This window comes from Microcaecilia unicolor, chromosome 13 (assembly GCF_901765095.1).
Source record: "Microcaecilia unicolor chromosome 13, aMicUni1.1, whole genome shotgun sequence".
Taxonomy (NCBI): Eukaryota; Metazoa; Chordata; class Amphibia; order Gymnophiona; family Siphonopidae; genus Microcaecilia; species Microcaecilia unicolor.
Window position 1 is genome coordinate 60,944,963 of NC_044043.1, and position 13,653 is coordinate 60,958,615.

The 13,653-nt window shown below is 47.9% G+C and overlaps 1 protein-coding gene across 2 annotated transcripts; it reads right to left on the reverse strand.

Annotated features, from left to right (window-relative positions):
* Positions 1 to 3,779: 3,779 nt before the first annotated feature.
* Positions 3,780 to 12,137, reverse strand: HIC1 (HIC ZBTB transcriptional repressor 1). Of its 2 annotated transcripts, none has more exons than XM_030186213.1 (2): positions 12,058 to 12,137; positions 3,780 to 6,552 (listed from the first exon to the last, which is right to left on the reverse strand). In XM_030186213.1, exons 1-2 carry the CDS (start codon positions 12,074 to 12,076, stop codon positions 5,060 to 5,062), a joined length of 1,512 nt encoding a protein of 503 aa, XP_030042073.1. In that variant the 5' UTR covers positions 12,077 to 12,137; the 3' UTR covers positions 3,780 to 5,059. The 2 variants fall into 2 exon arrangements, with proteins under 2 accessions (XP_030042073.1, XP_030042072.1); XM_030186212.1 differs by lacking the exon at positions 12,058 to 12,137 and adding an exon at positions 9,964 to 10,293.
* Between the last annotated feature and the right edge of the window lie 1,516 nt (positions 12,138 to 13,653).

The following is a 13,653-nucleotide window of genomic DNA, read 5'->3' on the forward strand; positions in this document are numbered from 1 at the left end:
TTTTTCTGCCGTCATCTACTATGTTACAACATTTTATGGGGGGGGGGGGCACCACCACCCCATACTCATCCCAAACTACACCTATACTTGAAGAGACAATATGAAAAAATGCCCTACAGCAGAGGAGCATCTGGAAACAGCTCCTTGTACCATATGTAACTACACTAGTCACAGCATCAAACCTAGATATTTCCAGTTAAGAAAAGATGGCACCAAACCAGCAAACATTGTGACTGGGGCAAACTAAGCAGGGAATGAGTTCCAAAACAGGCAAATTATTCTGAAACAGGGGATAGAAGTTCCTCAAAGCGAACAATGGGTCTGGAGCCCAATGTTAACAGGGGATGAGCTTCACCCGAAGTTGGCCTAGGGCATTTATAGTGGACATCGTGGAGCCTTGTTTGCCCAGGCCGTGAGGTTCTAGAGGCCATACATTTCTTGATTTGGCCAGGATGGTGGAGGGTCTCAAAGTCTCCAGCAGCCATGGCCAAGCTTGAAGATTGGGCAAAATTATTTAAAATTGCCTGCCTTGGGAAGCTTGCCTAGTCACAAGCTTCCTTGTGCTTTCTGGGAGGAGCTGGGAGGGAAACCCTCTGCTCCTTTAAGGTGTCTTGTTACCCTTCTTGTTATTTATTGTCACGGTTTGGGGGGGGGGGGGGATACCCAAACTAGGAGCACCTTCAAAGGAGGTCCTTTGAAGGAGGCCTTAACATTCACCGAGTAGTCAATGTTACGCCTATGCTCACAAGATCAGGCCTGTCCTTGTTGTAGCTGGTATGGTAGAGTAAGGGGTTTTCTCAAGTTTTTGTTAAAGTTTACTTCGGACTCCTTGCTGTGTATGGCAGGCTGTCCGCCGGTTGATATGGTTAAGTCTTATTCTTACGGCTCAGGTAAAATTATATTATTCACCATTAAAGCTGTGGCCTTTGTTATATTCCAATAAAGTTTATTTTGAAATAAATATATGGTATGTGTATATGTTCAAATTAGTTTAGCAGGGAGGGGTGAAAAGCCTCACATCCCCTCTTAAGACATGGATAATTAACTTATGCATTAAAAATAGGGAAGAATATCCTTCAGTGTTTTAATGCACGGATCTGACTTTCTAATTTTATAGAATTTTAGCATTTGGTTCTGAGTTTTTCCCTCCTAAAAGCATACATTTTTCAAATTTCCTAAAAATGTACAGTGGGCCCTAGGCTTAAAATCTTTGAGCCTGGTGAATAGGGCATTGAAGAATAGTCTGAGCATTTTTTTTAATTGTACACACTACAGGCATGTACACACCATTGGATTTGTTGGTACAAACCTGCACAGGTACTGCAATTTTTTTTAGACAGACCCTCTTGGGCAGAGACATGGGAAAAGGTTTGTCTTGTTGTTGTTTTTTTTTTTGTGGTTTTGTTTTCCAGAGTATGGTGTGTACTGATGATACTATATGCAGGACATGGTAATTGTTAATAATTCATGCCCTGCCACTAACTCTGAACCATGGACAAGTTGCCTATTTTACTGTTCCACACTTTGTATGTTATCCTGCAGACCCTTCTTCCCAGCACATTGTGAATATGGATTAGTACTGGGTGAAAACAGACACCACATCTTAGTATTTTTTAGCTCTGGCTCTGCACCCTCTTTTCCCCTGTCTTGAAGGTCTCCCTTGTCCTGCATGCCTTCCTTTCCATTCTTCCAGTGGAAAGCACCAATTCAGACCTGCTGTTGCTAATAACTAAACATCCGAGGCTTTCTGGAATCTGCTCCATTTCAAAGGTTTTCCATTGTTTGGAACAATGCAGGATGTCCCAGTCATGCCAGAGTAAAGACTTTCCTAACCCACTCCCTGCAACACAAAAATAGTGCAGCTACAGCCCTTTGACAGCAGCACCAGCACAACCTGGCTTCCAGTAGACCCGCTACACACAGCCAGTCAGCAAAACGGATACCCCCTGTGAAACACCAGCATGGGTTGCACTACCAAAGGTACAGCACAGAATTTTTGCATTCCTGGCCACACCTGCCCTCCCAGCACTGTCCAAAACCTCTTCCTATTCCCATGCCTGGCAAAGTACACAGAATCAAACCAACAATGACATCGGCTTGGGAAATCTTGTCTGAAGGTTAACCCAGAACATGTCCTTTAAAAATCCAAATAGCAAAGAGACCTGGAGCCACTAGACAGCCTGATAAAACAAAAGTGACAGTGCTCGGGGAAACATCACCAACAAAAGATGGCTAGGAGTTTCCATCAGGAGGGTAGAGCTGGCTGACATAATTTAGACCTATAGTGGCTCAAAACCCTACTCCCTTTGGTATCAAGGCTAGAAAGAGCAGAGGTCCTGGCCTTTCTAGTCATTTGGTGAACTAATTCATGAAGTGGTGCCCCAGTGCAATGCAGACAGAGCAAATGGAAAACACCTGAAAAGGGCAGAAAAGCATCCCGATTTGCTATGAATGTTAATTTACGGTACCTGGTACGATGATATATATAGTGTTTTAATGCTGCATGTTGCAGATTTTGTTTTTTTTATATGTGCACGACATTGACTTGGGTACATGTACAGATCTAAGCAAAGGAAACCTTTGGGGCCAGGGAAAACTGTCAGAGTCCTGCTTCAGCCATCACAGCTGGTCACTGTTGGCTTTAGGCTCTGATAACCCCACCCAACATCTGAGTAAAACTAACAGGAAAAAATGTAAGTCAGTCTCTAAGAAAGGCCTGTTAGAGAGCAGGGCGAGCTGCCGCCCTCTGACCTTTGTGCCTTAAGCTGCTAAGGTCAGAACCAACTCAATCTGTCGTTTGTAATGCTGCTTGTGGGCAGACATGGCAAAAAAGAGAAAATCCCTTCGTATAACTGTAACTAGAGAAATCGAAGCACCTTCCTGACCTGGACACACCGTTGCCAGTTCCCCCTGATTTCACTCTGACTGGTATAGGTCCCAATAGACCCTCTCTCCAGACATGCTAGGCACAGGCCTTATTACCTCCGCTTTCGTCATCTCCTTTTACCCACAGAGGTTGCTTATCTGTGAGAAAGACTAAGACCCACTGATGAAGGCTCCATAGGGGTGGGGAAGGGACTTGGCTTCTGTGAGTTAGAGGTGACATTAATGAGGCAATGCGTTATAATATCTAAAGTCCAAAAAGAAGCTATTCACTCTGAGCCAGATGCACTAACTCCACGGAAAGAGCCCTTCCCTTACTGATCCATGGTGTCAGCTAAACACGCTGTGATTGGCTGAGAGAGAACTGCAGGAGCATAATCGAAAGGGATGTCCAAATAGTTTTGATTTGGATGTCGTCGCACATCCCGATCCCCGATTCTCTCCGGCGTGGTCATTTCGGGCACGCAAGAAAAACACATCCAAGAGAAGGACGCCCATCACAAAATCTGAAGAAAAAAAAAACGTCCAAGTGTTTGTCAGGGACGTCCTTTTTTTTTTTTTTTTGAGTGAAGGACGTCCACGTGTTAGGCACTGATGAGCACTTGGACATTTTTTTTTCTTCCGATTTTTGCAATGGGCGTCGTCCTCTGCATGGGTCCCGCTCACAGCAGCCCCAACGAGAGGTGCAGACCTCCCGTTAGGTTTTCCATGGTGCATGGGGTCGGAAACGGTAGTTCATCGCATCGCATTCACATTATAATAGTAATTAGCTCATTTGCATTCCGTTTTCGTTAGCTGCTACCGTGACAGGAAAATGGCTCGGAGAACCCTTTTGTGCATGTCCCGGTTTACTAGTGCGCTAAACTGACTAGAACCAGTTTAAAAACCACATTACTGGCTCGTTAAGTTTAGTGCATCTGGCCCTCTGAAGCAAATCACAACGACAGGCAGGAATGCATAGAGTATCATACACTCTGTAAAACTCGGACAGTATGATTTATACGATACTGTGGTACTCTGTGTTCATAAAATCATACTGCCTGAGTTTTAGGCTTTTACAGAGCATATGATATTCATGCTTCTTGTGATCAGGCTTCAGAATGCGATAGTACCTAAAACACATTTGATATTATGTAATACTAGAAAATATTGCACGACAGCTCGGTTGAAACTGGAGTTCATTAATGGGAATAACGGTACAGTGAATAGCTACTTGTTGGACTTGTATTATTTGATTCACACAACATTTCGGCTGAGTCAGGATGTATAAATCTGGCTTTGGGATGCCTTAAAGTAACGGAGCTTAGTTTGATCAGATTGCCCAGCGCTGGTCTTCAGGGCAGATTAAAAGATATTATTTAAATTGTACACATCTAGGGTGGCTCAATGCACGTTGCTACACCTTCCCCCCACTGCTCAAGCATATCGCTTAACCTGGGGTGTGAGCAAGAAGGTGACAGTCATTCAGGACAAATGAATCAAATACTCCCCCCTCTTCTCCCTCAAAGTACTTTAACCGTTAGATAAAGCCTGGATCCTTCAACCCAAAGAATCCTCTTTGGAGCGGTGATTAGATTTTTGGAGTTCCTGTGATACAAAATCAGTGCAACACCTGACAGCACAAGCAAATTACATCAGTCAGAAGCCCCTGAGAAATGCAACTCAGAAAGCTGGCTAGTTACCACGTGCTTCAGGCAGAAGAAAACAAATCCCTCGTCACATTTATGGTTTCACCTCTGAATGTTTGAAGGGGAAAACAAAGTCAGTAAGACAGGACCCAGCAGGAAGGGATACTCACTTCTCGGTCTTGGGACTGCAGTCTCTGGGCAACAGCTCCTACGCTTCTGACACTTGCAGGCTGGGAGAAGTGAGGCCCTGGAAAAACAGTCTGGGCGTGAAGTCCTGGGCTCTGGGTTGGCACAGATTTGTTTTTCTTTGGCACAATGTGGTTTAGTCTTTCTCTAGCAATGGCTTGGCATGGCATGGCCTGGCACTAGGGCATAGTCTGTTCTTCCCCAGTGAAGCCTGGCTCCATTAGCTCTGGCAGGATGACTCAGTTTACTGTGGCCTGGCACGGCATGGCTCGGCTCGATTAGCTCTGCCCTGGCAGGGTATGGCTCGGTGTGCTGTGGCTCTGTTTGATCTGGCCCAGCACGGTGTGGTCTTCCTCGGCTCCCTAGGCCGGGGAGAACCTGTCAATGAGACGGCCATCATGGTGCAACACCTCAATTGCCTTGTCCTGGCTCAGTCCCAGGTGTTCGGCCGTGAACTTGGCCAGCGGGTAAAGACTGTCCAGAGCACTGGCATCACTGAGGAAGGGCGAGGCGTGTGCCAGCTGCTGGGCACCCAGGCGGGCCACAGCCAGCAGGCTATCGGCGGGGCCCCCAGGCCCGTGCATCTTCATGTGGCTGAGCAGGTTGCGTTGCTGTGCAAAGCGCCCCCCGCACACCTGGCACTCGTAGGGCTTCTCGCCCGAATGGATGCGCATATGCTCGGTGAGTCGGTACTGGCGGGTGAAGCGCATCCCACAGGCGTCACAGGCGAAGGGCTTCAGCCCCAGGTGAGAGCGCATGTGGCGGGTCATGGTGCCACGCTGGGTGAATTTCTTGCCACAGATGGTGCAGGGGTAGGGTCGGCTCAGCCAGTGGGTCTTCTCATGCTGGCGCAGCGTGGCAGGGTCCTTGTAGCTCTTGTGGCAGGAGCCGCAATGGTAAGGCCGAGGGTCCCCAGGGGGTTCCCCCGGGGGATCCCCCTCCGCGTGCGCCTCCACATGGGCGTTCAGCTGTTCCGAGCTGGGGAAGCCCTGGCCGCACGGGATGCACACATACACGTTGTGGCCCAGGCTCTCGGGTTCATAGCCAGGGCCAGGCCCCGGGCCGGGGGGCTCCTCGCTGCTGCCCGTGTCTCCCTCTTCCTCCTCCTCCTCTTCCTCCTCCTCCTCACAGCCCCCACCGCTGCTGCTCTTGTCCTCGTCAGGCTCTGGGTAGGGACCCCCCTGGGGCTCAGGCTTCATCCAGCGGTAGATGGGATCGGGGGCTTGGGTGGTGGCCCCCTCTGGGGTTCCGTGCACCGAGGGTCCCGGAGGACTCTTCTTGGTCAGATCCAGGCCGCAGAGGGGCAGCGAAGGTCCCTGGGGGCCGGCGGCATAGAGCTCGGCCCGGTGCGTGTCCAGCGGAGGTGCAGGTGGGGCGGGGGCAGGAGCCGGAGCCCGAGGTGGGTAGCAGGGCAGCACTTTGCTGTAGGGCCCATAGGTGCTGCTCCGCAGCTGCCGGTATTTGCCGGAGCGCTTCAGCTGCTTCTTGCAAAGGGTTACCAGGTCGGCGATCTGCAGGTAAGTGGCGGCAGCCAGTAGCGCGGCCAGGCTGGGTTCCAAGCCCAGCTCTGCCTCGCTCAGTCGCCCCGTGTAGATGAAGTCCAGCACGGCCCGGAAGATGCCGGGGCTCACCAGCTCGTGGTCCAGGTTGATGAGGTTGTCGTGCACCACCAGGGACTTGAGGTAGGCGCTGCTGGCTGCCAGGATGTTCTTGTGGGCCCGGAAGAGCGCATTTTGCACCACGATGATCACATCGCACAGGAAGCCCTTGGTCCGCTGGCTGTTGAGCTGCAGCAGCAGGTGACGGGCGTGGCTGGGTACTTCCATGGCATCCAGCATGGCACTCACTTCTACACCTGCAAGAGGGCAGAGGACACATGAATAGGCGGCTGCCACCCATCCCCCAGGCCCTTCCCCACCCAGTAAACTGCCAGTTCTACATGTTAATGGTTTGTGGCTCCCTATTCCGACCCAATAAACTACCAGCTGGACAGACCACTAGCGGTTATTGGTGTCTCCCAGTCCCGAAGTAATAACCCACTAACTGGACATAGCTTTAGACGTGTCCCAAGGTAGCTGGCTAATACTAATGGTCCTAATTCAGGCTTCCGTTTGTTACCTTGGAGAAAGAGCAGCAGCACTTCCTTGTTGGGCTGGATTGTTCTCTGCTTGGACTGTTTTAAAAGTTCTCGTTTTTTTAATTCATCGGAGGTCATTCTCTGCTGTATTCGTTTTGAAAACACTAGACATTAAAAATGTAGTAACGAATTTGTGCCTAAAACCGAAACGATGTGTTAAATAGTTGCTATTAATATTCGTTTCTAAACGGTAGCTTTGCGGTTGGTATATATTATAAACAGAAAGGGGGTTTTTTTTTCTTTCCTTTGTGTGTGCGTAAAGAAAACGGTTTAAACAAAAAACTTTGAGAAAGTTTGATTCCTAGTAGAAAGCAATGGGAGAATGAAAGCGGCAGCGGAAGAGGACAAGGATGTTACTTCTACCTGAGCAGAGAGGAGACAGGTTCGTCTGGACTAAGTCACCGACTGCTGCCTTCTGCCACCTCGTCCATATTTCTACGATGGGCTGGGGCGGGGGGGGGGGGGTAAAAGCCCCCGTAGGCATTTGAAGCTAATGACATCACTGCTTGGGCTGCATTTATACAATCTCAAGCCAGTACATTAAAAAAAAAACTGCCCTCACCTGGGCCAGTTTCAAACAAGTAAAGGTGCACCTGCTCCCCCACAGCCCTGGTTGCAAAGGGGCAAAAGGCGCTGTCCCGGGATCCCCCCCAATTTCAAAGACTCCTGTGACGTTTTCCATGCTGAAAAGAAATAAAGGCAGTGGCCACTGTAATCTACTCTTGCAAGGGGAGAATTAAATCCGGGGAGGGGAGAGACCCTGCTTTGGGGGGGGGGGGGTAAAGGAGCAGTTGAAGCTTTAACTCCTGTTCTTGCCCTTTCCCTTGTGCTGCTTCTGCTGAACACGCGATCATTTATTTCTCTTCTGGGTCAAATATGTTTTTATAATCGTGTTTAATGTTTCCTTTAACAGGAGCTAATTAGGTGCTAAATTGTTTAAAAGTAAGAGGCTCTGGAAACTGTAATAATCCTGACGTGACTTGTAACGAGCGCTTTAGTAAATATTATAAAGATATATCTTTGCTCTAAATATTTTCAAAAAGGTAGTAGTAGCCCTGTTAGTTTTGGTCTACTAAAAATGTCAAGTGCACCTAACGAAGTAGACTCTGGCCCTGAAAGTTCAGACCTCAATAAATTGGTTAGTCTACAATGTGTCACCTTCCTCTTTCTTTTTTTTTTTTGCTTTAAAATAGGCTTCCAGAAGCTGAAGCCGATGGTGGTACAGGGTTCCCGCCCTTGTGAAGGGGAAAGTGTTAAGAAGACAGACACCATCCTTGGATAAAGGGAAATAAGAAAACAAAAACACACAAACAAACTAAGAAACAATGATATTGAAACAAGGAGACGGGCCGAATTTAGCAGGGACGGGAAATGCGAAGCTTCCTTTCCTAAGCCTCGGGAAAGCCCCGGCCTAAGAGAGGGTCCTGGGGTAGGGGGGACACAGCAGATCTTCCCGGACTCTGCGTCTGGGGCTCAACAGAAGGGCAAAAAGCTGAAAAACCCTACCAGAACTAGATCTTAGTAGCAGCTTTGCTGGAATGACCGGCGCTATTTCGCACTTTGCCGCTGCCTCATCTTTCCTGGTTTAAAAAAAATTATGTTATTATTCTTTTGGTTGGGGTTTCTGGGGAAGGTTTGTGGTCATCCTCCCCTGCCCCATGCTCGTGTTTTTCTAGGGTAAGAATTAGCTCTCAGCCCTTATTCCAACGTTCAGAACCGCTTGGTTCTCTCTTTTTAAGCTACACAATGAATCTGGGCCTTGATTTTACCATTATTTCACGTTGATAACGTACATTAAATAGAGACACCGAGGAGCTCACATGTGATCTGTAAACAATGTTGTATTCAACCTCTTTTTATGTTAGCTCGGTTAAAGGTGCCGTTACCTGCCAGGGCTACTCGGCTTCCAAAACTCTTCAGGGCATAACGGGAATAAAAAAACAAAAGGTAGGCAAGGGACCCAGTTATCTTATTACTCTAAAGCCTGGCCCAGGAAGTCCGGACAGAACAGACTAAAGATCTGGTCTTTTGCTTTTAGACTGCAAGATTTTCTTCGGGTTCAGAAATGTCCCAGTGTCTGACCCCGAGCCCTCTGCCTCCCCCCCTCCTGCAGGGATCTCTTCCGGCAGAGGAAGGAGCTCCGCGGGGCTGAAACTTTTCTGAAGTCCCCTGTGGTCGCTCTGCACTTTCTAAGCTTCTCCGTCGGCTCCTTAATGTCTTTCCTGACGTCTGTCCGCAGAAGGACAGGAGGAAAAGCAAGACCAGTTCTCCCATCCCATCTACGACTGACTATACTTCATCTCATCAGCAGTGTTTGCAGCTTGTGATCTTTGACTACAAGAATTATTCCACAATGGTTATGCACATTAGCCTTGGAATCTGCATAAGTTCCACCTTCACCTTTACAGTTTTCACTACCTGCAAAGACTCCAAACTTCCCCTGTTCCAACAGGGCTATTTAGATTACTGGGAAAGAAATATCTCAGCAGAGGCCACTGGACAGCCAAGATTTATGCTCGGAAAGAAAATGCCGTATTGTAATAATTTGTAGTCCTGGAAGCAACACTAAAGCGAAAAAAACAAAATCTACCAAGAAATGATCGAACTAAATTGCCCCCCGCCCCACCAAAGAATCTGCACTTCAGCCACCATATCACCAGCACCACTGCGGCGCTTTGAATTTCTCGGAAATGCGCATCTTTAAAACGTCCATTTCCGTCTCCTGGGAGCCTGTCCCTCGAGTCCTCAGGGGTCTGTCCTTCTATGTGGCCAGGGTCCCCGAGGTCTGGTTCTCTCTCCATTTGTGACTCTAGGCCTCTGTCACCTGGTGTGTCAGTATGTGTGCAAAGTCCTTTTGGGGACTGTCAATAAAGTGTGCCAGGTTTGTGTAGCAGATCCCCTATGAGTCTGTCTGCCCGGTCCTGGAAGATCTGTGCTCTCTCCATCCCTCAGGGACACACTAGTGCCTTTGCACTAGATTTCTCACTGTCAGGCTCAGAAGGCAGCAGCGCTGCTGGTACTTTATCTGCCGGTGGAGCCGTCCTATCCCCTCACCTGGATGCCCAGCACCTCTCCTGCCCCCGCTCCTTCTACCTAGGTAATCGACGCTCCTCCCCTCTTGCCCCCTACCTGGATGCCCACTCGCTTGTGGCAGCCCCCTCAGCTCTCTGGGAATGATCATGTCGCTCTCAGCAGCCCCTCGGTCATGTCTGACGCTGCCGCCCAGTTGCCAGCCTTCCCGGGCTCATGCCAGCCTCTCCGGCTCTGCTGCCAGCTCCTCGCTCGGACGACTGTGTCCTAGCAGAACGGACCGGGCTGGGTTGGGTCCAGCAGCAGCTTCCTGAACTTTGCTGGCTGCAGTTTCCTGCCTCTGGTGCGTTCAGTCAGGATCTGGGCTGATAAAGGGCTGTCTATGCGCAGGAGGCTGGGAGCGCCCCATGTGATGAGTGGCTTTATTAAACCAAAGGTAAAAGCCGGGGCAGGAACTTCAAGTGACCCCAACTTGAACTTCACACACATCTCAACTTGTTTTTAAAGAGACAGCAGCTTGATTCCTCCCCGGGCGCTACAGGCAGGTATTGCATAGACAGAGACTCCCGCCCGGGGCTGCGCTGTAACGTGGGCACAGAGCCAAGCCAGAGAGGCTCGGAGGAGTCCAGCCACCTCGGACAATGCGGATCCCTGGGCTTTAATTAGCGCAGATGGAGAGAGGCACAGGATAGCCAACCTACTGGCTTTTGAAGGGGAGGGGAGGGTGGCCTCGTGGCAGGGAGCTGTCTTGAGGGGGCAAAAGCAGTCTCTATACCCGGTTAAAATGCACAGTTCCTGCTGTCTTGTCTTATTTGTCCTTATTTTTTATTTAATAGAATCTTGATTGATTAAAAAAATCCCAGCATTATGCACTTTTACAAATTATCCAGTTTTTATTTTTTTTCTTTTAATAATTTTTTTAGTAATTTGTTTTTTTAGCCGGAAGCGAAAATTAATTTAAATAAACGTCGACAGAGGAAAATGAAAACTACAGTAATAAATTTATAAAAGAGGGTGAGTAATTTCTTTTTTTTTTTTAAATGTGCGTCCTCACATTAGAGTTTTTGATCTTTGCAACCTACTAGTTACTTCATAGGGACTACATTTTTCTTCACCTGGTTCCTGCGATTTTAAAGTGTTGTATGCCTGCAAATTCTCGGTCTGGGTCTATCAGAATTGCTTCGCTCTTTGTACACTTGAAAGCCTGGTTAATACAAGGACCGTTGTCTCTTCAGGTTGAACTAATTAAATATGAAACTGGCTGGATCCTACGACTGATGCAACCTGGAGACAATCGCCTCGAAAAATGATAAAAGAAAATCTTTCTCAAGAAGTTTACTCTACCCTTGCTTAAATGGCGTCCCTCCCCGAACTGGTAGCACCCCATTCTGTACCTACAAAAGTTAGCGTCCTGAGCTCATACACTGGAAAACGCTTGCCTTGTCTCTTTTCTGTAGTGGGCATCCCTAACAGTTCTGACCCCTGCACAAGATCTGTGGCCGTTCAGTCCACTCTACACTCAAAGATGCCCGTTATGCCACTGCACGGTCCACACCAAGGAGCTCACTATTTATTAAACCTTGGTCGACACCTCCTGCTGCAGCTGTCAGCAAGTGCGGAAATGCTGCCATCTAGCGGCTGGCTGTGAGTCTGCGCGGGCGTTGGTTGCCTCAGTTTCTTTATACAGTAAGGGGCACTTTTTCTAAGCTGCAGTAAAAAGTGGCCTGGGCTAGTTTTGGCACGTGAAGTTGGTGTGCAATGGGCCATTTTTTTTTTTTTTACTGGGGCAGGAAAAAAAGCCTTTTTGTTTAAATGGGGCAGTAAATGGCTGTGTGCTAATAATAAAACTAGAACCAGCTATTTACTGCCTGAGCCCTTACCTCCTCCTGTTTAGAAAGTGGCAAGGGCTCACATGCCACTCATGTGGTAATCAGGTAGTATGTGGTGATGTGCCTGCACTGACGATTACTGCTGGAAATGCCTCCATGGTAGAAAATAGAAAATTATTTTTACCGTGGGAAACTGAGCACGCCAACTTTAGAAGTACCGCCAGGCACCCATGCTACCCTGGTAGTAGGGTCAATTTGGTGTGTGCTACCCATGTGGTAACCCTACCACGGCTTAGTTAAAGGGCCCCTAAAAGTCCCATGCTAAGCCAGGTGTCTCTCCAGATCGCTATAAAAGTCACATTACCTTGACCTCCCGTTTGCATCTAGGCTGTTCCAGTAGATAAGAAACTGTCCCTTCTCTGTTGCTCATCCCCAGAAGTAAGAGGTGATGATCCTTAATTAGCACACCTCCAGAAACTTGCCAAACCTTTTCAAAACCCAGCTGTAGAATTAACCTTGGCCACACTGGCAACAAATTAAATACCTACTGCACCTGAATGTAACTCAACTTGAGCAGCCTACTACTGAAAAAGCTGTGAGCAAAATCCAAACCTAAAAAAAAAAACCCCCCACAGAGAAAGCTCATGTGAGATGTATGACATTAGAGCAAGGAGGAAAATAGTCAGACACTGCCTATACTTTAAGGTAATTATCAAGTCAGATTTCTATTATGGATTCTTACTCTCTCTTAAAGGTTGATGGTCTGTTATAGTTTCTCTTGTTTGCCTGCATATTCCAAGTAGTGTTAACAATAGGTCCTTAAATACTGTGGAACTCTAAGTGGCTGGCATTAGGGCACCTACACTGAGGCACCGATGCAAATTGCCCTTTTAAACTGTAAGCCCTCTAGGTACAGGAAAATTCCCTTGCCTTAAGCTACTGCTGAAAGCAGTCATGAGGTAAATCCAAATCCCTTCCCTTCTCCAATGGCCACATGCACACAATTTACTGCATCTGGCATTAGCCACAAAAATATCAACATTTAGGGGGCAACTCTAGAACTTGGTGCCTCAAGTTAGGAACCTCGATGCCACATGCTGAGTGCCAGTTCCATAATAGCATTTTGATAACCCGATTCTATTACAGAATACTAGCATAAATTGGCATTGTGACACACTCACAAGTTGTGCCTAACTGCACATATCTCATTACAGAATTGTCCTGTTAGTGCAAAATGAGACAGTGTGATAAATGCCCATATAAAAGAACATTTATGCTCATATCTGGCTGTTTGGACCTTCAGATTATGTGTATTATATAGTATTGTGTGTATCTCTGGTGAATGTGTTTCCATACTTCACATAACATTTTTATTGGTATGTGTTGTTCCTTTATCATGATAAATCTAAATGTTTGATGATGTTCAGTGGTTGTAAAGCAAGTGCCTCAAAGTGAGAAACAGGGGCGTAGCCAGACAGCAGATTTTGGGTGGGCCTAGGCAAGAAGTGGGTGGGCACCAAGTGTTCTCCCCCCCTAGGGTTACCATATGGCTCCAGAAAAAGGAGGACGGATTGAGCCAGCCGGGTTTTACTTCCATTGCTTTCAATGGAAGTAATTGAGCCAGCCGGGTTTTACTTCCATTGCTTTCAATGGAAAGCAATGGAAGTAAAACCCGGCTGGCTCAATCCGTCCTCCTTTTTCTGGAGCCATATGGTAACCCTATCCCCCCCCCCCCCCCCACCAATATCTAAGCTGGTGGGAAAATGTTTCTCTCCACCTTGGCAATCTGTAGCAGGCATGCGCTGAAAACTGAGCATTCACAGCTGCCAGTAACGTGGAGCACACCATTTTCATTACCATCAGGGGGAAGTCTTCAGCTGGTAGAGCTTGGAATCCCCATCAGCTACTGCTAAACCTGTGCAACTGTTGGGTGGGCCCTGGCCCACCCAGGCCCACCTGT

Excerpts from the sequence above, each read along its gene's own strand:
- HIC1 (XM_030186212.1), bottom strand. The coding sequence starts at position 10,015 with ATGATCATTCCCAGAGAGCTGAGGGGGCTGCCACAAGCGAGTGGGCAT. Across the intron at positions 6,553-9,963 it reads ACAAGCGAGTGGGCATCCAG|GTGTAGAAGTGAGTGCCATG; the intron begins GTAGGGGGCAAG and ends GCCCTCTTGCAG.